Source organism: Lissotriton vulgaris, chromosome 8, assembly GCF_964263255.1.
Source record: "Lissotriton vulgaris chromosome 8, aLisVul1.2, whole genome shotgun sequence".
Taxonomy (NCBI): domain Eukaryota; kingdom Metazoa; phylum Chordata; class Amphibia; order Caudata; family Salamandridae; genus Lissotriton; species Lissotriton vulgaris.
In genome coordinates, this window is record NC_141696.1 from 670,964,751 (window position 1) to 670,991,886 (window position 27,136).

A 27,136-nucleotide genomic window follows, 5' to 3' on the forward strand; every position below is an offset into this window, starting at 1 on the left:
TTTCATATCTACCTATACTGATTCACCACTAATCCTCTTTGTGTTTCGGAGTAGCATTCTACTTGCCAAAAACGCTTTGACCCCTTGTCAGGCGTAGTAAGCGCTATATAAATGAAATTACAATTACTTCAGTTGCAGTGGTATCCTGGCCTAAGTGTGTTTGTGTGACTCACTGCACCCAACATATGAACATGTTTGCCCAGCACCTGACCTTTCTTAAATAATTACTGCAATATTTTTTTTATAGATGTAATGTTATCCAAGACCTTTTCATTTAACTTAAATTATATACAAAATATACTTATTAGGGCTTTCGTCCAGCGCTCTTCATACACTGGTCTGTTGTTGTTTCACTTAGATGGCTGTTCTGCCCATTATAGCATGCGACATGTTGCAGTGGGTCAGGTCAGACCTCATCAGCAATTAGCTAACTTCACTGTGTGTGACTGCTTTTTGCCCTTTTCCAAGGATTACATCTTGCACTGAGCCGTTCTTAGACTGTGAGTTGTTCTTTCCCTCTCTCACTTACCGCGTAATCATGAGACACATCGAATCTTTTAACCTCAGAACATTGCTTTCAACACCTGTGTTCCAAGTTGAAATAATTACTCTAAAATGCTCCAAAACAAATGCAGAAAGTGACATTCATCTACTTAGAAAAGCCTTGGCATCTTTGTTAAAGCAACGTCACTGAAATACCAATTAAATGAAGCAGGCCAACAATTCCTATGCGAACAGTGTACATTGTAGAACAACCACCCCTCATTTTTATGATCCTATTCCCATGGAAAAAGTTGGAATTTACCTACTCAAATCCTTCACCCTCACTCTATCTATCTATCTATCTATCTCTCTCACTCTATCTATCTATCTATCTATCTATCTATCTATCTATCTATCTATCTATCTATCTATCTATCTGTCTGTCTGTCTGTCTGTCTGTCTGTCTGTCTGTCTGTCTGTCTGTCTGTCTGTCTGTCTGTCTGTCTGTCTGTCTGTCTGTCTGTCTGTCTGTCTGTCTGTCTGTCTGTCTGTCTACCTATCTATCTATCTATCTATCTATCTATCTATCTATCTATCTATCTATCTATCTATCACACTCACTCTATCTATCTCCCTCACTCACTCTATCTATCTATCTATCTATCTATCTATCTATCTATCTATCTATCGCCCTCCCTCTATCTATTTATCGCCCTCCCTCTATCTATCTATAGCCCTCCCTCTAGCTATCTATTGCACTCACCATATCTATCGCATAACCACAGCATCATTCAGCACCACCACAACATCACCCAGGGGCACTACAACATCACTATGCGCTACCAAAGCATCACTGAACACCACAGCATCACTCGTTGCCACCACAACATCACTCAGCGCCACGACAGCTTCAATCTGTGCAACCATTCAACAACAACTGGTTCAAATATGTTCTCTCAATGTTTCAAGCTTTATTACAAATGTCACAAAAATATGTTAATATTTCACTTCTGTATTTGGATTTTCGTCACAATAAAATACACTGAACATAATCTTCACAAAAGTTATTTACAAAAGTTTAAGCTATTGCCATTATAAATTACAATAGCTTTTATTTAAGTATTAATTTTTTTTTAAAATCCATTGTTATTTGTAATATCAATACATCTAAGTCATGTAAATACAACACATATTGCATTACAAATGCTATAGGTGTCACATTTGCGAAAGTTAAAACTATTGGCATTGTAAATGACAAAGCTATTAATTTCGCTATTTTCAAAACCAACACATACATTAAAAAAATTAATTTACAATACCAATAGCTCAAACTTTCCTAATGCGAGACCTATTGCATTGCAAATGCTTGTTACACATGTGATGTATAACATTTACTTTTCCTTTCTAAGCAAGGAGGTGTGTTGTAACCGGTTTCCCTCTCCCTATTTGGCATCTCTTTTTCTCCCCCCCCCCCCGCCCTCAGCTGTGAATTTGGAATCTTCCTACTCCCTAACTGTCAGTTACCAACATTCTATCTATGACTGAAATGTGATGGTGAACAAAACCGCTTAGATAATCGACGTTCGAGGAGATGTATTACAACAAGTAGCTGTAAAAAGGTTAAGAAATAAATGCACTTTACTGAGCTTTGTGCCATGCAAGATAATCAGTAGCAGCTAAATGTGTCATAAACATACCTGCTAGATGTCTTTAGTTCATTTTATAACTGTGTATTCACAAGACATTAGTTTTGAAAAGCTAATGTGCCAATGTACTGTATTACAATTTTCTTTAAACATTGCTATACCTATATATGTTTTTAAATTGTCCATCTCATTTTTTATAGATTGGCTTTGTATTGTATCCCCCTGGCGGAGGCCCTGCATGGGACCAGATGGACCACAATAATGTGATGTTTGTTACAATGTGCTTTTGCTGGCATTACGCGTTTGCTCTTTTCATCCTTGCACTAAATTATACCATTGTGGCTTGGTAAGTATGGATTATTTTTCAAAAAACATTCTGCTAGATTTTCAATTACATCATTTAATGAGTTGTATTATGCAAGCATAAAATGTGCAAATATGCAATACGTGTTGCACACAACAAGCAATTTGAAAGCAATGGCCTCATCTCATTAGTGAGCATTTCGAACCGACTCTAGCAGCTCTGAGCAACATATTTGAGCACAAGAGGGTAAAAGGGGATAGTACTGAGGAGCCATACTATCTCCCAGTCGCAATTAACAGTCAAGCAAAGTAAGGTCAAAAGATTAAGGGCCTGAGTTAAAGCTTGGCGGATGGGTTACACCATCACAACAGTGACGGATATCCCGTCCGCCAAAATATAAATACTATAGGATATAATGGGCTTTATATTTCAGCGGATGGGATATCCCTTCCCATTCTGACGGAGTAATCTTTCCACCAAGATCTTAATCAGTTCCTAAGTCTGAGACCATGCATGTACATATACACACAATGTGGAAGGGGCGAAATGTTCTAACCTTCCCTTGTCCTCCCTTCCAAATCTCTTAACACACACACAAAGGGAAAGTGATATATCCCATATGATAGGAGGGAGAGGAATATTCCTGGGAAACCCTTTTGTTTCTTAAGATTGCCCTCACCCACTAGTTAGTGGCATGCTTCATCATAGGGCCGCTAACACACCCTGAAGCAGACCAACGCTGAGGTTGGAGCGCTGTGTTTTTTTTCATATAACGAAACAGACTCAAAAAGGGATCAAACATTGTGCAGAAAAAGTGATGAATAAAACTGTCTAAGGAGATACCCTCTTAATTTCATTATGGGCCCTCCTTGGCAGGGTTAAAATCTTAAAGGCGGGATGCACTTGGTAAACTATATCCCTGTCCCCCTATCTGTTAATATCAACATGTGTCAGCCATAACGTTGCCACTGAGGGTCATTGGCCTTCATCAGGATTCCGATTATTTAGCTATTATCTTTAAATAAAGTCCCTACTTCTTACTCTCTATATGGAGGTGATCACTGGTTAACAGGCCATACTTGCCACTTGTAACACTCCAGGAAATATCTATAAGATAAATGTAACATCATTATTCCAAGAACCTTAAAGGGTAGGAGTTTTTCCTTCTTCTATCCCTCTAATCGCTACAACCTTTCACTCAATGAACCAGTGTCACCCAGATATTCAACGTGTCCACCCTGACAGTGCCTAGGCGTGAAACATGCACATATATGTTTTCTCAACACCCTGTGTAAAACAATAAAATCATTCCTTACCAGGGTTTCACAGCATTTGTGGCAAAACCGGGGAACGTCGCCCTATAGTCAAACACAGAACAGATGCGTGGAGAGATGGTGATTGTGAGAGGCCGACTTGGTATATGATGCACACTGGCACCCTGCACCAATCCAGACAACCCTTATGGTGGTTTTCGTGGTCTTAGACAACCTTAGAAAGCTCTCTAAGTAGTAGATGTGAAGAGCAGCCTTCAGGCTTACTCCAGAAGGAGTGTAAAGCAGCTTGTTGTGTATTAAGAGAAAAGGAACCAGACAGTGTATTTATAAAAATATGTACTTAATATAAGACGCTCACTAACACATACAGATATCTCCTAGCAGGAGATATACATAATGCATACAATACTTTCCACTAGTAACAGGTAAGTAGCACCAAATACACAGTGATCACCGGGGGGAGACCAACCCAAATACTAAAATAGTGGTATGCGAATCACGACTCGAGTGAAGACTATCCCCAGAGGACGTAGAAGTGCCGGGGACCCAAGGAACCACCCAAGGTGAGTATCTATTAGCCCCACGGAGGTCATGTGCAGTGTGGGAACACAACAGCATTCTTAGTACACAGTACGGTTGCATTTTTAAAGAAGGATCCTTCCCAGCAAACCCTGAATAAACCCTGTGGAAGACAAGAGGTTGGAGAGCCACCCCCGTGGATACCCTAGGAACCAGGATGCCTACACCAGGGAAGCTGGGTGTATAGGTGTGAACTGGCGTTGGAAACCATTGTCCAACTCAATGGGAGACTTCAGGAAGATGCCACTGCTGGAGAAGGTGAAAGTCTTTGGTGGAATCTCAAGGTGGATTCGAGGTGAAGAGTACCTGCAAGCAGAGGGGACAGAATCTAGGCCACTCAGGAGGGACCAGGGTGCACTTAAGACGAATGCCCACCAATATTGGGTGCTGCAGGGGAGATGATGGTGACCTTGGAGCTACAGCTATGAGGACCAGGCAATGCTGTGGAAGACCAGGAGCTGTTCACAAGCTGTCCCACATCGGATGTCGAGATTTGAGGGGTCGTGTGTCCGTCGGGAGCAGCAACAAGCCTTGGCAACTGCAAACAACATGGAAAGTGAAGAAGGTGCAGTGTCGGTACCAGAAAGGTCCAGGTGACTCACCACAAGCAGGGGAGTCAGGGCAGTCCCTGAGCAATCAGGAAAAACCCATAGAAATCAAAGGGGGGCCTCAACAGGACCCACAGGCTGGAGGCACTGGAGTCGCAAGAGGACCTCGAGCAGCTCACCAAAGATACAGGGCCATGGTGCAAGTGATTTGGTGAGGATGAAGATCTTGGTCACAGGAGATGTTTGAGGTGGGGACTACTTGGAGCCCAAAGATCTTTATGGAAGGAAGACAACAGGCCTCTGCAACAGCAAGTGGATGCGGTGCTCTGACAAGGGATACTGGCCTCAAACCCGGTGAGAGGACACTTCAAGGGAGATTCCTTCAGGTGACTTGGATGCCCACAAGCTTTGGAAGGTTTCTGTATTGAGCACAGGCACTGATGTTGCAGCAAACGAGCAGGGTGACGAGATCAGGAATAACAGGAATCTTTCCAGTTGCAGCCTTGATGCCCAGAGCGACATCCAGTGAAGTCCAGAGTGCCCAGATGGTCGAAGATTAAGTGTGTCTTGAAATTAATCTTCAGGTAAGCCCTTAAGTACCCTAAGGAAAGGGAATGAGAGGATTCATGGTTCCCCCCAGGGGATGAGTCGGACAGTGGGGCGGATACTCCAATGTTCATTGTCCAGTTTCACGCCAGCGTGGGAGCCAACGGCTCCCTGAGCTAGTTTGAACTGAACTATGCAAGGAGGGCAAAAATGTGCCCTTCGAGCAGACAGAGTGGTGCTGGCAAGCGCTCCCACCCGGCCCCAATACACTAAACCCTGTCTGGTAGGTGGTCACACCTCCCTGTGACAGGATACCTATTGTTCTGCCTTCTCCTGCTCGAGCTTGGTTCGGCAGCAGGAGGGCAGAATCGTGTCTCTGGTCGGCAGCAGCCATGTTGTGCTGTCTGGGTCTAGAAGACTGGTACCGGGAGCACTGAGGGCCTCTCAGAGGGACTTTACATTGCACAGAATCATACCTCCCACACCGTTTATGGTGTCGGGTATGATTCGAACATGTTTGATACCAAACATAATAGGGTTTGTTCCAGCCAGTTTTGAGATGGTCATCGCGTAATGATGCGGTGCCGCTCTATATGTTATATGGCTGTCGCACTTACAACCCAGGAGAATGGACTCCGAAGGCTGTAGGGGTGTCCTGCTCACGCACGGGCATCCTTATACTTAGAACCGAGCACACTGCCTTAAGGATTGGAAATGCCTGCTTTAGGAGTGACTTATAGGATTTAAGCGCAGTGACCTTACATATAGGGAAACCTATATCTTTCGTAAGTGGTGCTAGCACCAGCTTACACAGGCTGCAATGCTTGGACTGTAATTACAGTTTGAGTTGTCCCTCATGGGTGGCATAATTCATGTTTCAGCCCAATGGGACCCCTGGTGTACCTGTGCCCTGGGTACCTTAGTCTCATATACTAGGGACTGATAAGGGTACACCCGTATCCAATCTGGGATGTACCTAAGTACTTACCATACCAATTTAGGGGAGAAAGCACAGAGACTGGGGACCTGGTTAGCAGGATCCCAGCCAGACTAGCCAGAAACATCATAGCACCAGGCAAAAAGTGGGAATAACCATAAAATCAGATCCTACTTTCCTACAGTGAGCCTACATGGATATTCTTTTGAAAGAATCCCATAAATCATGTTTAAAGTTATCCCTCATACCTTATACCTTTAATTCTGTCATCTATGTGGTGTAAGTAAATGCTATTTGTTACACCTCTCCCCCTCAGATGCACGGTGCCACCTTTCCAACTCTACTATATTCAATGTCACAGCATTCACAGGTTGAAAACGCAAGCTACAAAATTCCTTTTGAACTTATTACAACCCCAATGTCTTCCAGCATGCTATTGCTTTTTCCAAACTCACCATGACAGCAGCTTCGTGATTGGTCTGAGAGCGTGATGGAGAATATACAAAGTGCACATGCATCATGCGCACTTAGAAAGTGCCCCAACCATTCCTGAGCAGCCTTGCCCCCGCAAAACTGCCTCAGCAGGAAAAAATAACATGATAATAATATTGTGTTATTATCATTTTATTATTCCTTTTTTGCACTTCTGATAAGCAGTTGAGCGACGCTCCTCCGCCTTAGTGTAGGAGCTGCCACTGTGACCCCATCCTGTGTATTTCATCAAAAACTACAATGTATCTCCGCGGCATTCCCCTCTAGTTTTTTCGAATTTGTTCTAATCCTAAGTGAGTACATATTAATACCATATGTCTGCCTGTATATAGCAAGCACCCAAATGCACATTAAGTGCCTGATCGCTTTTGCATGAAGCCTGATCATTAACTTGTCATAGTGTGCATGTGTTTCTCAACACTAGTCTGTGTCCTCACTGGTGTAATTATTTATGGCCCCCACCATGGTCATCCTGAAAAACTGTGAATTCCAAGTCCCTCATTTGTTATTGTCTATTTTTCTGTGTATTTTTTCACACCATGATCATTCTAATCTTCTGCTTAAGTAACTTCTCACGGGTAAAAATCAGATGTTGTGAACATTCCTAGCTACTGGTACTGAGCTAAATCCACATGTTATATTCAAGGGAGAGTTCACCTCTCAACTTCACCCTACTGGGTCCAATTCAAATAGTGCCAAGAGATGTAATCATTTAACCCTCTCTCGCTACTATTCTATCCATGTATCCATCGTTGTTCGCATCAGACAGGAAGGCTTTAATATCTCTCATGGTGTTTGAAATGAAGGGTGTGTCAGTCACTATCCATTTTAGATCTTTCTCTGAGTGTTTCACATCAGCACAATGAGAGGTCAATCTTGTCATCGTGTTCTTGCACCTCATATTACTCATATGTTCCAAAATTCTGACTCTTATTCGTCTCATTATCATCCTCACATACATAAGGTTGCATGGGCCCTTAATTAAATATATTACATTCTCTGTGTTACATGTAGTATGACGTGTTAGTATCCAGGGGTATTATAAGCCCTACTCCACCGATTGTGTACTGCTGGTAAGTGGACAAGCTTTGGATGATCCACAGGCATAATGTCATGTTACCGGAGGAAGCCCCCATATGTTAGGTCCTGGTTTTGATTTCAGCCCTTGTGGTCTCGGGTGTACCAATACGTTCTTAATGCTTGCACTTTTCTTAAAGGAAAACAGGGATGTTCCAAGGTTCAACCTGTTGGAATTCAGAATATGCCAATTTCTTGTCACAATTCTTTTCACACAGTTTGAGGCTGTGCTAAAAGTAGGCACACAGATATTCCTATCTACCTTAGGTTTTTCTAATGTCTCCAAAGGGGAGTCCTTATTGTTGTTACTTGCTCTCTTCCTAGTCATCTTGATTACTTGTCTGGGGTAAAACCTTTCCTGCGGATTTGTACTGAGTCTTTCTGCTTCCATTTCATAGTTACTTTTCTCAGAGCAGTTCCTTCTCAAGCAAAGAAACTGCCCAAAGAGCAGGTTCTGTCTGATAGGTTTCAGATGGAAGCTCTAGAAGGATAGCAGATTGCTCTTATCAGTCAGTTTGTTATATACTTCACTCTCTAACCTGCCGGCCTATAATTTAATCAACAAATCTAAAAATGGCAAAGACAGGGTGGAGATTTATTTATTTATTTTATTTATTTTATGTGCTTCTATAGCGCCTGACTAGATCCCCGAAAGGATATCTCTGCGCTTATGATGGAACAATTACATTTGACCTGTGCCTGATCATAAACAGAAATAGTAAATCATAAACTGATTAGTTGGAAGAGAAAAGGTGAGTCTTAAGGTTTTTGCGAAAGGATAAATGGTTGGTAATGAGTTTCAGTTGAATGGGAAGGGAGTTCCAAAGGACAGGTCCTGTATGTGCCAAAGCACGACCTCCCTGGCGAGATTTTTTTATTTTTGGGACCTGTAAAAGGTGAAGATTACTTGATCGAAGTGATCGGCCTGGTACATAGGGTAGAAAAGCTTTAGTCAAATATTTGGGGCCCTTTCCTATCAGACACCTATGAATGGTGCACAGAATTTTAAACTTTGTGCGTTGCCGCACTGGTAACCAGTGAAGTTTGGCTAGTAGGGGGCGGGAGGGAGTTCTAGATGGTACATTGAGAACTAACCTCGCCGCCGTATTTTGGACTACTTGTAGTTTGTTTAATTGGCCTTCATTAGTTGACAAAAGAAGGCCATTACAGTAGTCCAATCTACTGATCACTAGTGCCTGGACTAAAGTTTTCCTGTGACCATCGGGTATATAGGGGAACGGATGTATGTCGTTACAACGCATACTTTTACTCCGCATACCATTACAACGCGGTTTTTACAACGCATACCATTACAACGCATAGCGCTTTGAGGTGCTGGATAGTGGTAAGTATAATTTACTATTCTAACTCCAGTCCCCGTGGACCCTAGGGAAGGTGTTGGATAGTAAATTAAACTTACCTCTTATCCTAGAGCGCCCCCCAGCGCAATGCGTTGTAATGTCATGCGTTGTAATGCCTGCGTTGTAATGGTAGTGCGGAGTAAAAGTTGCGTTGTAACGGGTGTATACCATAGGGGAACACCCTTTTCAAAAGTCTGATGGCTCTGAAGCAGGTGCCTGCAACTTGGTTGACATGATGTTTAAAAGTCAAGGCTTGATCGAATAGCACCCCCAAGTTTTTGACAGTCTGCTTTGGGACAGGAACTGGTCCTAATTCTGTGGGCCACCACTCCCCAGACCATAGTGTTGCTGCCTCCCCGAACAATAAAACCTCTGTTTTGCCCACATTGCATTGTAGGCAATTCTCAGCCATCCAACATGACACAGCCCTCATGCCTTCTGCAAAAGATTTTTGCAGAGCAGGTGAGAAGGTTTTAAAGGGGAACAGCAGCTGGGTGTCATCAGCGTAGGATATCGGGCTAAACCCAAATGGCCTCACTAAGTCGGCCAGGGGGGCCACATACACATTAAATAATGTGGGGCTAAGGCATGAGCCTTGTGGCACACCCCTGGTGAGCTCCCTAGAGATGGATTTATGGGAGCCCAGCCTGACTTCTTGAGAGCGGCAGGAAAGGAAGCTTTCTACCCAAGACAGGGCCGTTCCTCCCAGCCCTACACCCCTCAGACGACCGAGAAGCACTTCATGAGACACCGTATCGAAAGCAGCAGACAAATCCAACAGCACCAGAATCATAGACCCTCCACTATCAAGTGTCAACCTGATGTTATTGGTCACTTCTAGTAGGGCCGATTCGGTACTGTGGTTTGGCCTGAACCCAGATTGAGAGGGGTCCAGGCCTTCTGCTGCTTCAAGGTGATTCGATAGGTGGGTGTTAACGTGCTTCTCCGTCATCTTACCGATGTAGGGTAGGAGGGAAATGGGCCGAAGGTTGGACAAATCTGTCCAGGGGAGAGCCGCCTTCTTCCTAATAGGGTTTACCACCGCTATCTTCCATTCTCTCGGGACTTGTCCTTTCGACAGAGAGATGTTCATAACTGACTGGATGGAGGGCCCCAAGATGGAAATTAACGGGGCCACCATTTTTGCAGGAAGGTGATCGCTCGGGGAGCCAGTTTTCATATGGTTGATGAGGAGTGGGAGATCTAAATCACTAACAGGAGGAATGGTAAGAAAGGTGTTTTTAATCTGTGCAGGAAGTGCACATGGAGGGGGGGCCCTGTTACTGCGCCTTGTGAAGCCAAGATTTTATTATAAATCAGATTTATTTTGTCCTCAAAGAACATGGAGATTTCGTCACACAGTGTCTGTGAGGCATCGTCAGGGCTCTCACTAGCTGATGGCTTGACAAAACTTAGCAAGATTTTAAATAATTCCCTCGGACAGTTGCCCGCCTCTTCTAGTTGTAGGGATAAATCATTTTTCCTTGCGAGTTTTATGTTTTTATAATATTTTGACTGAGCTTCTAAAAACATTTTCCTTTCTTGCTCGTTTTTTGATTTCCTCCATGCTTTTTCTAATCTCCTGCATTTCTGTTTTTCCTTCCTAAGATCCAAAGTGTACCACTTCTCATGTTTGGTAGGAGGGTACTGTTTGTGAAGTTTTAATGGAGCAAGAGAATCAATAGCTGATTTAAGAGACTTATTGTATTTTTCCAGTGCCTCTTCAGCTGAGTCTCCTTCGGGGATTTGGGGTTGTTGCCAATGTTCACTCAGATTCTCAACTGATATTTTGTGCCATTGGCGACGGAAAATAGGAGGAGATGGTGTTCTGGGTAGTTGTTTGGTGGGTCCTGCCAAATAGAATTCAATCAAAAAATGATCGGTCCAATGGATTTCTGTAGCAGGAAGGCACCTTATTTTGGTACAGTTAGTAAAAATAGAGTCAAGGGTATGACCAGCTGTGTGAGTTGCCCCTCTGTTTCTTATCTCTAATCCAAGATTGGACAGATCTGCTGTTAATTGTATAGCTTCATGATCTTCGGGGTTATCCATATGTATATTAAAGTCCCCAAGGAGAATAAAATCCTCCTTAGCTCTGACATGGGGGGCCAGTAATTCCAGAAGAGATAAAGCAAAATCTGGATTCTGTCCCGGTGGGCGATATGTTAGTGCGCCCTTCCATGAGATATTACTAGTCAGGTTAATTTTGAAAATCATGATTTCCAGAAGGGGGGTAATACTCTGTTCTATCATTACTATTTTAAAGGAGTCTTTAAAAATGATAGCTAATCCTCCACCAGTTTTGATAGGCCTATCCACATGTATAATTTTATAACCCACTGGGACCCCTAGTGTAATAGCAGTAGTGGTATGGGGTTTCATCCACGTTTCAGTGAAGAAACATATATCAGGTTGCTTAGAAGAAATCAGATCCCAGATCTGGAGTTGGTGTTTTGGAAGGGATCGTACATTAAGGAGAAGACACTTAAGTTCTATGGGGGAGGCAGATATGGAAGCATTGGCATGAGAACAGTCAATTGGCACCATAGATTGATAGTGACATTGTCGACAAGAAAAGCAACCTTCAAGTATCTTGCCGGGTAATCGTGTGGCGCAGATGCGCGTGGGTTGGAGCTGGCGCAGGAAAGTAGCAGGATACGAAATAAATCGAGTACCTGCAGTAGCGGGATCCATAGCACAAAGAGCCCTAGCCCCTACGCCGCGTCCTGTCGCGGACGGGCGCAGACGGGCAGCTCTTTGGCGGGTCTTCGGCGGGGCTGCGCGCGACCGCTGCGCGCTCGTAAACCTGCGAGGGCTAAATACCCCCCAGGAAGTCAAACACTAGAGCGCTACCCGCTCTTCGTGCCGTCCGACCGGAAGTGCCTGCAGGTCCCTGCAAGGAGTGTCAGGGAGGCGGCTTCGGTGATTAGTAGTGGCGTGGGGTGCAAGGGGGAAGTGAGATTTTAAAAAACACAAGTTACACGTTTTAAAATACTACAACAGTAAATTACTAAGCGCTAACAAGCACTTACTGCCCAGGACAAGTCAAATGCAAAGCGGGTCGGAGACACTGCCACTGTCTCCTTCCCACAGCGAAATGCGCTCCTGCTCCGCCTAAATACCCCCCAGGAAGTCAAACACTAGAGCGCTACCCGCTCTTCGTGCCGTCCGACCGGAAGTGCCTGCAGGTCCCTGCAAGGAGTGTCAGGGAGGCGGCTTCGGTGATCAGTAGTGGCGTGTGGTGCAAGGGGGAAGTGAGATTTTAAAAAACACAAGTTACACGTTTTAAAATACTACAACAGTAAATAACTAAGCGCTAACAAGCACTTACTGCCCAGGACAAGTCAAATGCAAAGCGGGTCGGAGACACTGCCACTGTCTCCTTCCCACAGCGAAATGCGCTCCTGCTCCGCCTAAATACCCCCCAGGAAGTCAAACACTAGAGCGCTACCCGCTCTTCGTGCCGTCCGACCGGAAGTGCCTGCAGGTCCCTGCAAGGAGTGTCAGGGAGGGGGCTTCGGTGATCAGTAGTGGCGTGTGGTGCAAGGGGGAAGTGAGATTTTAAAAAACACAAGTTACACGTTTTAAAATACTACAACAGTAAATTACTAAGCGCTAACAAGCACTTACTGCCCAGGACAAGTCAAATGCAAAGCGGGTCGGAGACACTGCCACTGTCTCCTTCCCACAGCGAAATGCGCTCCTGCTCCGCCTAAATACCCCCCAGGAAGTCAAACACTAGAGCGCTACCCGCTCTTCGTGCCGTCCGACCGGAAGTGCCTGCAGGTCCCTGCAAGGAGTGTCAGGGAGGCGGCTTCGGTGATCAGTAGTGGCGTGTGGTGCAAGGGGGAAGTGAGATTTTAAAAAACACAAGTTACACGTTTTAAAATACTACAACAGTAAATTACTAAGCGCTAACAAGCACTTACTGCCCAGGACAAGTCAAATGCAAAGCGGGTCGGAGACACTGCCACTGTCTCCTTCCCACAGCGAAATGCGCTCCTGCTCCGCCTAAATACCCCCAGGAAGTCAAACACTAGAGCGCTACCCGCTCTTCGTGCCGTCCGACCGGAAGTGCCTGCAGGTCCCTGCAAGGAGTGTCAGGGAGGCGGCTTCGGTGATCAGTAGTGGCGTGTGGTGCAAGGGGGAAGTGAGATTTTAAAAAACACAAGTTACACGTTTTAAAATACTACAACAGTAAATTACTAAGCGCTAACAAGCACTTACTGCCCAGGACAAGTCAAATGCAAAGCGGGTCGGAGACACTGCCACTGTCTCCTTCCCACAGCGAAATGCGCTCCTGCTCCGCCTAAATACCCCCCAGGAAGTCAAACACTAGAGCGCTACCCGCTCTTCGTGCCGTCCGACCGGAAGTGCCTGCAGGTCCCTGCAAGGAGTGTCAGGGAGGCGGCTTCGGTGATCAGTAGTGGCGTGTGGTGCAAGGGGGAAGTGAGATTTTAAAAAACACAAGTTACACGTTTTAAAATACTACAACAGTAAATTACTAAGCGCTAACAAGCACTTACTGCCCAGGACAAGTCAAATGCAAAGCGGGTCGGAGACACTGCCACTGTCTCCTTCCCACAGCGAAATGCGCTCCTGCTCCGCCTAAATACCCCCCAGGAAGTCAAACACTAGAGCGCTACCCGCTCTTCGTGCCGTCCGACCGGAAGTGCCTGCAGGTCCCTGCAAGGAGTGTCAGGGAGGCGGCTTCGGTGATCAGTAGTGGCGTGTGCTGCAAGGGGGAAGTGAGATTTTAAAAAACACAAGTTACACGTTTTAAAATACTACAACAGTAAATTACTAAGCGCTAACAAGCACTTACTGCCCAGGACAAGTCAAATGCAAAGCGGGTTGGAGACACTGCCACTGTCTCCTTCCCACAGCGAAATGCGCTCCTGCTCCGCCTAAATACCCCCCAGGAAGTCAAACACTAGAGCGCTACCCGCTCTTCGTGCCGTCCGACCGGAAGTGCCTGCAGGTCCCTGCAAGGAGTGTCAGGGAGGCGGCTTCGGTGATCAGTAGTGGCGTGTGGTGCAAGGGGGAAGTGAGATTTTAAAAAACACAAGTTACACGTTTTAAAATACTACAACAGTAAATTACTAAGCGCTAACAAGCACTTACTGCCCAGGACAAGTCAAATGCAAAGCGGGTCGGAGACACTGCCACTGTCTCCTTCCCACAGCGAAATGCGCTCCTGCTCCGCCTAAATACCCCCCAGGAAGTCAAACACTAGAGCGCTACCCGCTCTTCGTGCCGTCCGACCGGAAGTGCCTGCAGGTCCCTGCAAGGAGTGTCAGGGAGGCGGCTTCGGTGATCAGTAGTGGCGTGTGGTGCAAGGGGGAAGTGAGATTTTAAAAAACACAAGTTACACGTTTTAAAATACTACAACAGTAAATTACTAAGCGCTAACAAGCACTTACTGCCCAGGACAAGTCAAATGCAAAGCGGGTCGGAGACACTGCCACTGTCTCCTTCCCACAGCGAAATGCGCTCCTGCTCCGCCTAAATACCCCCCAGGAAGTCAAACACTAGAGCGCTACCCGCTTTTCGTGCCGTCCGACCGGAAGTGCCTGCAGGTCCCTGCAAGGAGTGTCAGGGAGGCGGCTTCGGTGATCAGTAGTGGCGTTTGGTGCAAGGGGAAGTGAGATTTTAAAAAACACAAGTTACACGTTTTAAAATACTACAACAGTAAATTACTAAGCGCTAACAAGCACTTACTGCCCAGGACAAGTCAAATGCAAAGCGGGTCGGAGACACTGCCACTGTCTCCTTCCCACAGCGAAATGCGCTCCTGCTCCGCCTAAATACCCCCCAGGAAGTCAAACACTAGAGCGCTACCCGCTCTTCGTGCCGTCCGACCGGAAGTGCCTGCAGGTCCCTGCAAGGAGTGTCAGGGAGGCGGCTTCGGTGATCAGTAGTGGCGTGTGGTGCAAGGGGGAAGTGAGATTTTAAAAAACACAAGTTACACGTTTTAAAATACTACAACAGTAAATTACTAAGCGCTAACAAGCACTTACTGCCCAGGACAAGTCAAATGCAAAGCGGGTCGGAGACACTGCCACTGTCTCCTTCCCACAGCGAAATGCGCTCCTGCTCCGCCTAAATACCCCCAGGAAGTCAAACACTAGAGCGCTACCCGCTCTTCGTGCCGTCCGACCGGAAGTGCCTGCAGGTCCCTGCAAGGAGTGTCAGGGAGGCGGCTTCGGTGATCAGTAGTGGCGTGTGGTGCAAGGGGGAAGTGAGATTTTAAAAAACACAAGTTACACGTTTTAAAATACTACAACAGTAAATTACTAAGCGCTAACAAGCACTTACTGCCCAGGACAAGTCAAATGCAAAGCGGGTCGGAGACACTGCCACTGTCTCCTTCCCACAGCGAAATGCGCTCCTGCTCCGCCTAAATACCCCCCAGGAAGTCAAACACTAGAGCGCTACCCGCTCTTCATGCCGTCCGACCGGAAGTGCCTGCAGGTCCCTGCAAGGAGTGTCAGGGAGGCGGCTTCGGTGATCAGTAGTGGCGTGTGGTGCAAGGGGGAAGTGAGATTTTAAAAAACACAAGTTACACGTTTTAAAATACTACAACAGTAAATTACTAAGCGCTAACAAGCACTTACTGCCCAGGACAAGTCAAATGCAAAGCGGGTCGGAGACACTGCCACTGTCTCCTTCCCACAGCGAAATGCGCTCCTGCTCCGCCTAAATACCCCCCAGGAAGTCAAACACTAGAGCGCTACCCGCTCTTCGTGCCGTCCGACCGGAAGTGCCTGCAGGTCCCTGCAAGGAGTGTCAGGGAGGCGGCTTCGGTGATCAGTAGTGGCGTGTGGTGCAAGGGGGAAGTGAGATTTTAAAAAACACAAGTTACACGTTTTAAAATACTACAACAGTAAATTACTAAGCGCTAACAAGCACTTACTGCCCAGGACAAGTCAAATGCAAAGCGGGTCGGAGACACTGCCACTGTCTCCTTCCCACAGCGAAATGCGCTCCTGCTCCGCCTAAATACCCCCCAGGAAGTCAAACACTAGAGCGCTACCCGCTCTTCGTGCCGTCCGACCGGAAGTGCCTGCAGGTCCCTGCAAGGAGTGTCAGGGAGGCGGCTTCGGTGATCAGTAGTGGCGTGTGGTGCAAGGGGAAGTGAGATTTTAAAAAACACAAGTTACACGTTTTAAAATACTACAACAGTAAATTACTAAGCGCTAACAAGCACTTACTGCCCAGGACAAGTCAAATGCAAAGCGGGTCGGAGACACTGCCACTGTCTCCTTCCCACAGCGAAATGCGCTCCTGCTCCGCCTAAATACCCCCCAGGAAGTCAAACACTAGAGCGCTACCCGCTCTTCGTGCCGTCCGACCGGAAGTGCCTGCAGGTCCCTGCAAGGAGTGTCAGGGAGGCGGCTTCGGTGATCAGTAGTGGCGTGTGGTGCAAGGGGGAAGTGAGATTTTAAAAAACACAAGTTACACATTTTAAAATACTACAACAGTAAATTACTAAGCGCTAACAAGCACTTACTGCCCAGGACAAGTCAAATGCAAAGCGGGTCGGAGACACTGCCACTGTCTCCTTCCCACAGCGAAATGCGCTCCTGCTCCGCCTAAATACCCCCCAGGAAGTCAAACACTAGAGCGCTACCCGCTCTTCGTGCCGTCCGACCGGAAGTGCCTGCAGGTCCCTGCAAGGAGTGTCAGGGAGGCGGCTTCGGTGATCAGTAGTGGCGTGTGGTGCAAGGGGGAAGTGAGATTTTAAAAAACACAAGTTACACGTTTTAAAATACTACAACAGTAAATTACTAAGCGCTAACAAGCACTTACTGCCCAGGACAAGTCAAATGCAAAGCGGGTCGGAGACACTGCCACTGTCTCCTTCCCACAGCGAAATGCGCTCCTGCTCCGCCTAAATACCCCCCAGGAAGTCAAACACTAGAGCGCTACCCGCTCTTCGTGCCGTCCGACCGGAAGTGCCTGCAGGTCCCTGCAAGGAGTGTCAGGGAGGCGGCTTCGGTGATCAGTAGTGGCGTGTGGTGCAAGGGGGAAGTGAGATTTTAAAAAACACAAGTTACACGTTTTAAAATACTACAACAGTAAATTACTAAGCGCTAACAAGCACTTACTGCCCAGGACAAGTCAAATGCAAAGCGGGTCGGAGACACTGCCACTGTCTCCTTCCCACAGCGAAATGCGCTCCTGCTCCGCCTAAATACCCCCAGGAAGTCAAACACTAGAGCGCTACCCGCTCTTCGTGCCGTCCGACCGGAAGTGCCTGCAGGTCCCTGCAAGGAGTGTTAGGGAGGCGGCTTCGGTGATCAGTAGTGGCGTGTGGTGCAAGGGGGAAGTGAGATTTTAAAAAACACAAGTTACACGTTTTAAAATACTACAACAGTAAATTACTAAGCGCTAACAAGCACTTACTGCCCAGGACAAGTCAAATGCAAAGCGGGTCGGAGACACTGCCACTGTCTCCTTCCCACAGCGAAATGCGCTCCTGCTCCGCCTAAATACCCCCCAGGAAGTCAAACACTAGAGCGCTACCCGCTCTTCGTGCCGTCCGACCGGAAGTGCCTGCAGGTCCCTGCAAGGAGTGTCAGGGAGGCGGCTTCGGTGATCAGTAGTGGCGTGTGGTGCAAGGGGGAAGTGAGATTTTAAAAAACACAAGTTACACGTTTTAAAATACTACAACAGTAAATTACTAAGCGCTAACAAGCACTTACTGCCCAGGACAAGTCAAATGCAAAGCGGGTCGGAGACACTGCCACTGTCTCCTTCCCACAGCGAAATGCGCTCCTGCTCCGCCTAAATACCCCCCAGGAAGTCAAACACTAGAGCGCTACCCGCTCTTCGTGCCGTCCGACCGGAAGTGCCTGCAGGTCCCTGCAAGGAGTGTCAGGGAGGCGGCTTCGGTGATCAGTAGTGGCGTGTGCTGCAAGGGGGAAGTGAGATTTTAAAAAACACAAGTTACACGTTTTAAAATACTACAACAGTAAATTACTAAGCGCTAACAAGCACTTACTGCCCAGGACAAGTCAAATGCAAAGCGGGTTGGAGACACTGCCACTGTCTCCTTCCCACAGCGAAATGCGCTCCTGCTCCGCCTAAATACCCCCCAGGAAGTCAAACACTAGAGCGCTACCCGCTCTTCGTGCCGTCCGACCGGAAGTGCCTGCAGGTCCCTGCAAGGAGTGTCAGGGAGGCGGCTTCGGTGATCAGTAGTGGCGTGTGGTGCAAGGGGGAAGTGAGATTTTAAAAAACACAAGTTACACGTTTTAAAATACTACAACAGTAAATTACTAAGCGCTAACAAGCACTTACTGCCCAGGACAAGTCAAATGCAAAGCGGGTCGGAGACACTGCCACTGTCTCCTTCCCACAGCGAAATGCGCTCCTGCTCCGCCTAAATACCCCCCAGGAAGTCAAACACTAGAGCGCTACCCGCTCTTCGTGCCGTCCGACCGGAAGTGCCTGCAGGTCCCTGCAAGGAGTGTCAGGGAGGCGGCTTCGGTGATCAGTAGTGGCGTGTGGTGCAAGGGGGAAGTGAGATTTTAAAAAACACAAGTTACACGTTTTAAAATACTACAACAGTAAATTACTACGCGCTAACAAGCACTTACTGCCCAGGACAAGTCAAATGCAAAGCGGGTCGGAGACACTGCCACTGTCTCCTTCCCACAGCGAAATGCGCTCCTGCTCCGCCTAAATACCCCCCAGGAAGTCAAACACTAGAGCGCTACCCGCTTTTCGTGCCGTCCGACCGGAAGTGCCTGCAGGTCCCTGCAAGGAGTGTCAGGGAGGCGGCTTCGGTGATCAGTAGTGGCGTTTGGTGCAAGGGGGAAGTGAGATTTTAAAAAACACAAGTTACACGTTTTAAAATACTACAACTGTAAATTACTAAGCGCTAACAAGCACTTACTGCCCAGGACAAGTCAAATGCAAAGCGGGTCGGAGACACTGCCACTGTCTCCTTCCCACAGCGAAATGCGCTCCTGCTCCGCCTAAATACCCCCCAGGAAGTCAAACACTAGAGCGCTACCCGCTCTTCGTGCCGTCCGACCGGAAGTGCCTGCAGGTCCCTGCAAGGAGTGTCAGGGAGGCGGCTTCGGTGATCAGTAGTGGCGTGTGGTGCAAGGGGGAAGTGAGATTTTAAAAAACACAAGTTACACGTTTTAAAATACTACAACAGTAAATTACTAAGCGCTAACAAGCACTTACTGCCCAGGACAAGTCAAATGCAAAGCGGGTCGGAGACACTGCCACTGTCTCCTTCCCACAGCGAAATGCGCTCCTGCTCCGCCTAAATACCCCCAGGAAGTCAAACACTAGAGCGCTACCCGCTCTTCGTGCCGTCCGACCGGAAGTGCCTGCAGGTCCCTGCAAGGAGTGTCAGGGAGGCGGCTTCGGTGATCAGTAGTGGCGTGTGGTGCAAGGGGGAAGTGAGATTTTAAAAAACACAAGTTACACGTTTTAAAATACTACAACAGTAAATTACTAAGCGCTAACAAGCACTTACTGCCCAGGACAAGTCAAATGCAAAGCGGGTCGGAGACACTGCCACTGTCTCCTTCCCACAGCGAAATGCGCTCCTGCTCCGCCTAAATACCCCCCAGGAAGTCAAACACTAGAGCGCTACCCGCTCTTCATGCCGTCCGACCGGAAGTGCCTGCAGGTCCCTGCAAGGAGTGTCAGGGAGGCGGCTTCGGTGATCAGTAGTGGCGTGTGGTGCAAGGGGGAAGTGAGATTTTAAAAAACACAAGTTACACGTTTTAAAATACTACAACAGTAAATTACTAAGCGCTAACAAGCACTTACTGCCCAGGACAAGTCAAATGCAAAGCGGGTCGGAGACACTGCCACTGTCTCCTTCCCACAGCGAAATGCGCTCCTGCTCCGCCTAAATACCCCCCAGGAAGTCAAACACTAGAGCGCTACCCGCTCTTCGTGCCGTCCGACCGGAAGTGCCTGCAGGTCCCTGCAAGGAGTGTCAGGGAGGCGGCTTCGGTGATCAGTAGTGGCGTGTGGTGCAAGGGGGAAGTGAGATTTTAAAAAACACAAGTTACACGTTTTAAAATACTACAACAGTAAATTACTAAGCGCTAACAAGCACTTACTGCCCAGGACAAGTCAAATGCAAAGCGGGTCGGAGACACTGCCACTGTCTCCTTCCCACAGCGAAATGCGCTCCTGCTCCGCCTAAATACCCCCCAGGAAGTCAAACACTAGAGCGCTACCCGCTCTTCGTGCCGTCCGACCGGAAGTGCCTGCAGGTCCCTGCAAGGAGTGTCAGGGAGGCGGCTTCGGTGATCAGTAGTGGCGTGTGGTGCAAGGGGAAGTGAGATTTTAAAAAACACAAGTTACACGTTTTAAAATACTACAACAGTAAATTACTAAGCGCTAACAAGCACTTACTGCCCAGGACAAGTCAAATGCAAAGCGGGTCGGAGACACTGCCACTGTCTCCTTCCCACAGCGAAATGCGCTCCTGCTCCGCCTAAATACCCCCCAGGAAGTCAAACACTAGAGCGCTACCCGCTCTTCGTGCCGTCCGACCGGAAGTGCCTGCAGGTCCCTGCAAGGAGTGTCAGGGAGGCGGCTTCGGTGATCAGTAGTGGCGTGTGGTGCAAGGGGGAAGTGAGATTTTAAAAAACACAAGTTACACGTTTTAAAATACTACAACAGTAAATTACTAAGCGCTAACAAGCACTTACTGCCCAGGACAAGTCAAATGCAAAGCGGGTCGGAGACACTGCCACTGTCTCCTTCCCACAGCGAAATGCGCTCCTGCTCCGCCTAAATACCCCCCAGGAAGTCAAACACTAGAGCGCTACCCGCTCTTCGTGCCGTCCGACCGGAAGTGCCTGCAGGTCCCTGCAAGGAGTGTCAGGGAGGCGGCTTCGGTGATCAGTAGTGGCGTGTGGTGCAAGGGGGAAGTGAGATTTTAAAAAACACAAGTTACACGTTTTAAAATACTACAACAGTAAATTACTAAGCGCTAACAAGCACTTACTGCCCAGGACAAGTCAAATGCAAAGCGGGTCGGAGACACTGCCACTGTCTCCTTCCCACAGCGAAATGCGCTCCTGCTCCGCCTAAATACCCCCCAGGAAGTCAAACACTAGAGCGCTACCCGCTCTTCGTGCCGTCCGACCGGAAGTGCCTGCAGGTCCCTGCAAGGAGTGTCAGGGAGGCGGCTTCGGTGATCAGTAGTGGCGTGTGGTGCAAGGGGGAAGTGAGATTTTAAAAAACACAAGTTACACGTTTTAAAATACTACAACAGTAAATTACTAAGCGCTAACAAGCACTTACTGCCCAGGACAAGTCAAATGCAAAGCGGGTCGGAGACACTGCCACTGTCTCCTTCCCACAGCGAAATGCGCTCCTGCTCCGCCTAAATACCCCCCAGGAAGTCAAACACTAGAGCGCTACCCGCTCTTCGTGCCGTCCGACCGGAAGTGCCTGCAGGTCCCTGCAAGGAGTGTCAGGGAGGCGGCTTCGGTGATCAGTAGTGGCGTGTGGTGCATGGGGGAAGTGAGATTTTAAAAAACACAAGTTACACGTTTTAAAATACTACAACAGTAAATTACTAAGCGCTAACAAGCACTTACTGCCCAGGACAAGTCAAATGCAAAGCGGGTCGGAGACACTGCCACTGTCTCCTTATATAGATAGTTGAGGTAAAAAATAAGAAAGTGTTATCACTATTCAACCATCTGAGAAATTCCTCCACTGACTGTCTATGTGGGTTTTTTACAACAATGGTCTCCCACGTTAACTAAGACCCTGGTGACACAGGACAAGTGGTCCATTCTCCACCCAACTTGATCTTTGTACTACCCATTGGAATCCGAATGGATCACAGATTCTCTTTCCCCCTCCATTGATGTTTTGTGTCTGTCACCTCGCCAGATCAAAAGCACATCGTCAATATAACGATGCCAAATCCTGATTGATTCTGAAAAGGGGTTTTCCTTGGGAATAAATATGTTCCCTCTTGAATTCTGAAACATAAAGGCATGCCAGACTCAGTGCAAACGTACTCCTCGTAGAAGTACCATGTGACTGAAGGTACATTTTTTATCAAACTGGGAGAAATTCCTGATAGGTGCCACTTTTGCTAGGCTCAAAATAACCAGTATGCATGTATAACCAGTAAAGTTATAAAACAGTCCTCACCCATGAAATTTTGTGGCATGCTTCAGCATTGAACGCTCACCCTAAAATGACAATGCATTAGGGTTGGCTCAACCAGACACTTGGGAGGTCTTTGATAGCGTAGGGATGAGGGAGTTAAAATAATCTATGATGTAACCATAAAAATATTATTTAATTAGGGTTATCCTGTTAAGATTGAATCTAAGGAGTACTGAAGTAGTACTATAATGAAAAACTGAGGGTAACAATGGCTCATACCTCCTCTCCTGTAGTCTGCATATTAGGGCCATCATGAATTGCCCAGAAGGGTCATGCGGCCTTCATCAGGACCAAAATATCCCTAAACAACATGGAGTAGAATCCCCTAATGATTTCCTATAACGTATCTAGTTTTATAGATATACAAAAACATGTGCACTGTAATGCAAACTTTCATATGCGGGAGAACACATTGTTCACTTGTGGCAGCAGGGTAGTAGGACACAAAATATTATTTATTGAGGGCTCTCATTTCTTGCATGTGAGAAAACGAATGTGAAAATGTGTGGTCACTGTACACTTGTTGGACGTGGTGGTGGCAGGCGTGAACATACATTATACAGATCGAACAGCTAGGAACAAAGCAAACATAAGACATATTAATCTTGACGAAATGGACTGACTCTTTTATCAGACTTACCCCAGCTTAGGTTATGTACTAGCCCCATAGGGTGCATTATTTATTTATTTAGAGTTTTGTATAGCGCAAACAAGACCCAGAATTGGGTATCAGAGTGCTTCACAGTTCAAAAGCATTATAATTCTAAAACCGTTTAGTTGAGTCCTATAGATAGTTACCAAGCATCTCCATACATTTAACAAGTAAGTGTACATTTGATAAAACAGTCTAAAAGAAAATAGGTTGTTAACTTCTAGTACAGTCGAACGTGTTCTAAGTAATAAAAGTTCACATTTAGAAAGGCTGTCCTCAATAAGATATCACAGAACCGAGTTTAGTATAGAGGATTGATTCATAGCAGAAACACTTTTTATAGAGTCAGGTCACGTATGAAGCTATCAGAGAGTATCCCTCCAAAGAGAAGGTAAGGTTGAGAGATTATCTGTTGGAACTTTTAGAGTAAAGGTGAGTACGGGCTGCTGTGGATTTAAGGGAGGAATTTGCTCATTAGAAAGGACTTAGCTTCCTTTTTAGGTCGAGAACCTAAAGGCTGCGCTTGCGCAGTCTGGGGTCGGAGAATTAATGTCCCTTAGTAGCGCTTTGGAACCCGCCTCCCTGCCCTGTCTCTCCTCCATTGGCTGGCTTCCTAAACGGAGGCCAACCATTGGAGGAGAGATCGTCACTCCGATTTAGCCCCGTCTTTTTCGAATTCGGGGGCGTAAGTTTTGCTGTTCTTTAGCTTGTGACGTCGTCCGTCACTCAGGAAAGCAAAACACGCCCCCGAATCCGAAAATTTCCTAAGCTTTGTGGCCGCCATTGTTGCCCAGCCAGTGCCGAGTACGGTGATGCAGATCACACATGCTCTGGCACAAACGGCGGATGGGGCTTCCGCCCAGCGCCTCGGAGCCCAGCTGCAGTCTTTTCCGCCCACACGCGATGCAAGGAGAAGTAAATTGCACCTGCCGCTTCCTTGCACACACGCTGTGCTGATTCAGAGACTAACGGCTCCTGCCGCTTTTCCACCCACAAGCGGTGCAAGGAAAAGCACACGGCTCCTGCACTTTTCTGCACACACGCTGTGTTGAACACAAGGCCCATAGCTCCCGCCACTGCAGAAGGGTCCCAGCACAGGAAAACCACAGAGACTCCAAAGCAAAACCTCTGATGTCTCTCCCACTGCAGTGGAGCCCAGCCGGGGGTAGAGCCTCCGAAAAACAGCCGGCCCTCAAGGTCCACTCTACGTGCAGAGGATCCGGCGCTCCCCCCGCCCACACATTGCCAAGGCTGTATCTCTAGCAGCCAGTCTGGGGAACCCTGCTTGTGCCCGCTCCCGTGCTCTCCCCGCTGCTCCCCAGCGTGCAGACGCCATCCAAGATACGATCTCCGTCCACCGCAGTTTCCTCGGTTGACAACGAAAACTAGAGCCGCTTCCTCTGCTCTGGCGCAGACACGGGCAGTCAGGTAAGTTTTGTTGTTAGTTTGGTGATCGTAACGCCTACATTCTCTCTTAGAAAAGGCCAGACTAGTTGCAGTAACATTAGACTCGGTAATTGCGTTAACAAAACCGACAACAGTGCTATTGCCACACATGTAGCGTCAAACTGGGATTACCATGCGCGGGTTTCCACATTCGAAACAGCGCATTGAGCGCTCCTTTCTGCAGGTTCTGGCCGTGGGATTCCGGATGACTGCTAAACCTTTAAAGGAGACATTGGTTCATGAAAAAGTTTATTTGCAGGGTTTTAACCGTGCCCTGTCTCTTATTGTAATGAGTAAATTAAGTATCAGAGGCTAGCTTTTCATCACCCGCACAAACTGTAGTTTTTCTCTCGCTTTGGTGTGTTATTTTGCTGTAATACCACAGAAAATCAAGTCCGTGTAATTGTTTTGTAACCCCCTTCCTGCTGGTTTAACAAGACTTTCCTTTCTTCGACCTTTTCTACATAACTGGTATCCGCAGCCTTCGAATGTACCAGAGCGGTCTCCACCAGCACCAGTAACGCACAAATGAATGGGTTATTACCCCAATGAAGCGCTTCAGGGTAGGTAAGTGTCCCTCGGTGGAGCGGCCGGTGCTAGCCCCACAAACAGACACACACAGCTCCTGGGGCAAAACGGCTGCCCGATACACTCGTGCAGCACCCCCCTGCAGCCACCTCTACTCCCGTGACACATTCAAGTCCCAGGCAGTCTCTGAACTCGGCGCACTCACGCTCCCTAATCCCAGTGACAGATCGATGCCGCGAGCCCGGGGAGAGATGTAATGTGGCGATCAGTGACAAGTGCACCCCGAGGTGCACGGAGCGCACAAGTCTCGCTGCGCGGTAATGGCTTGCCTCCTGCTGCTGGCTGCACAATCTATAGTTTATGGAAGGCATCCTTGTGAATATTACACATTTTACTTTCATATCAATAAATACTTTAACTGGAATTGTTTTAAACGTTCTGCCTCACATGGCAAGACTTTGTTGAAAAGCATCTCGATCCTGCATGCACAAATATACATTGTAATTGTATTTATATAGCGCTTGCTTCCCCTGAAGAGTCGTTTAAGCGCTCAAAATACGGTGCACAGTTTGAACGGCGAGAACTTTTCAGACAGGTGTTACTGCCACTTTAACTGGAGTTGGCTGAAAAAAGCAAGTTGTTACAAAAGGGGTGGTGGGCATAGTGGAATGGCACCCCGGACAAGCACACGAACACATCTTACGCCACATACACTTATGCCATTACGCTGTGGACCAAGCAGAGTTCTCGTAAATTGCAATGGACATTGAGTGGAAGCATAAGGGACTTATTGACACAAAGACTGGTGGCCTCCCTCAGTCTTTGTTTGGTATTTTTTAGGTCTGGCATATAGGCAGTTTTGTCCAGTGTCCTATTGTGTACAATATCAATACTTGGAATGGTCTTCGGATCAACCCATTGGTTATGATTTGTTGGCTTTCTTGTCAATCTCATTTGCTTGCTTCTTAGTTAACGCAGTTCCTTCCTCTTCTTGTTTTTGTCCCACTTCTGGATCATTGCTTAATTGTCGTCATTTTAATTGAATGACTTGTAGCTTTCTGTGGCTGACAGCAGGGAACCATTTACTTTTTCTTCCAGCATTTCATGAGAGTGCATATGTTTTCTTGATCTGTCCCCTGTGTAATGCTTCCCATTCACATGGACACCCCCTCAAGCCCTCTGTGTTGCTCCAACAACCCCTTACTTTCTTGGTACCGACTTGCCCCTTTCAGAATACACACCCTGCTCACTGGCATTGAGATGATCTAAATCAGCTCTTCTATTTTTATTTTTATTAATTTTATTTTTTGGAGGGCCCGGCAGCTGCAGTTTGTCACAGGCTTGTTCCTTCTCTGAGAGGCTTCACACACTTTATGTAATGCTCAGTTATATCCGTTCACAATTGCAGTTCCCCTTAGTTTTCTAAAAAATTAGGCATTCCATAGATCTCATTCACATTCCATAGACCTAATGGGATTCATTACATTTCATAGGCCTCATTCACAGCCAAAGTAATGAGGCAGAAGTGGCGGAGTCCTGTGTCCGTTTTCTCCAATATCATATTCCCTTTTCCTACTTCGGCAACTGGCCTTCATATTCCTGTATATGTGGTCAAAGTGTAGGGATGGCGAGAGACGCAAAAGATCTTCGCTCCTGTTGGGTCCTGAGCACGGGGTTAAAAGGGCAGGCGGGAGGTCCTAAAGCAGCTCTGGTAAATTTTGTCAGGCAGTCCCTGTCCGGTGCATAGTGAGTGCAGCAAGTAAGTCCGACCACTACAAGGAAGGGTTAGGGAGGGGGGAAGTCCTTACCCCCACGAAAATGTGGGCAAAAAAAGCACATTTTAAAACACATTTTTCATTATATATTCAGCTGTATCAGCTTTTAAAGCAGTAAATAATGACCTTAGTAGTGCACCAGGATATAACAATCTTTGTTTGCAGCCCTTCAATGATTCCCTTACTAAATTGCGTAATAATAAAATGTTATATCCAGAATTTCGAAACTGCTTGAGTGTGCTGAAAAGCTTCATATAATACCAAGTTTCTATTATTGGTGAGGTGCAATTTAAGTTCTACAGGGGTAGC

General features: G+C 47.0%; 1 protein-coding gene across 2 annotated transcripts in view; it reads left to right on the top strand.

Moving 5' to 3' along the window:
• Positions 1–27,136, top strand: part of TMEM45A (transmembrane protein 45A) — a 628,573-nt gene that overhangs the window by 530,112 nt on the left and 71,325 nt on the right. For both annotated transcript variants that reach the window (XM_086934543.1, XM_086934542.1), the window contains one exon: positions 2,330–2,475. In XM_086934543.1, the coding sequence (XP_086790669.1) occupies positions 2,330–2,475 (146 nt within the window). The remainder of the gene's footprint in view (positions 1–2,329; positions 2,476–27,136) is intronic.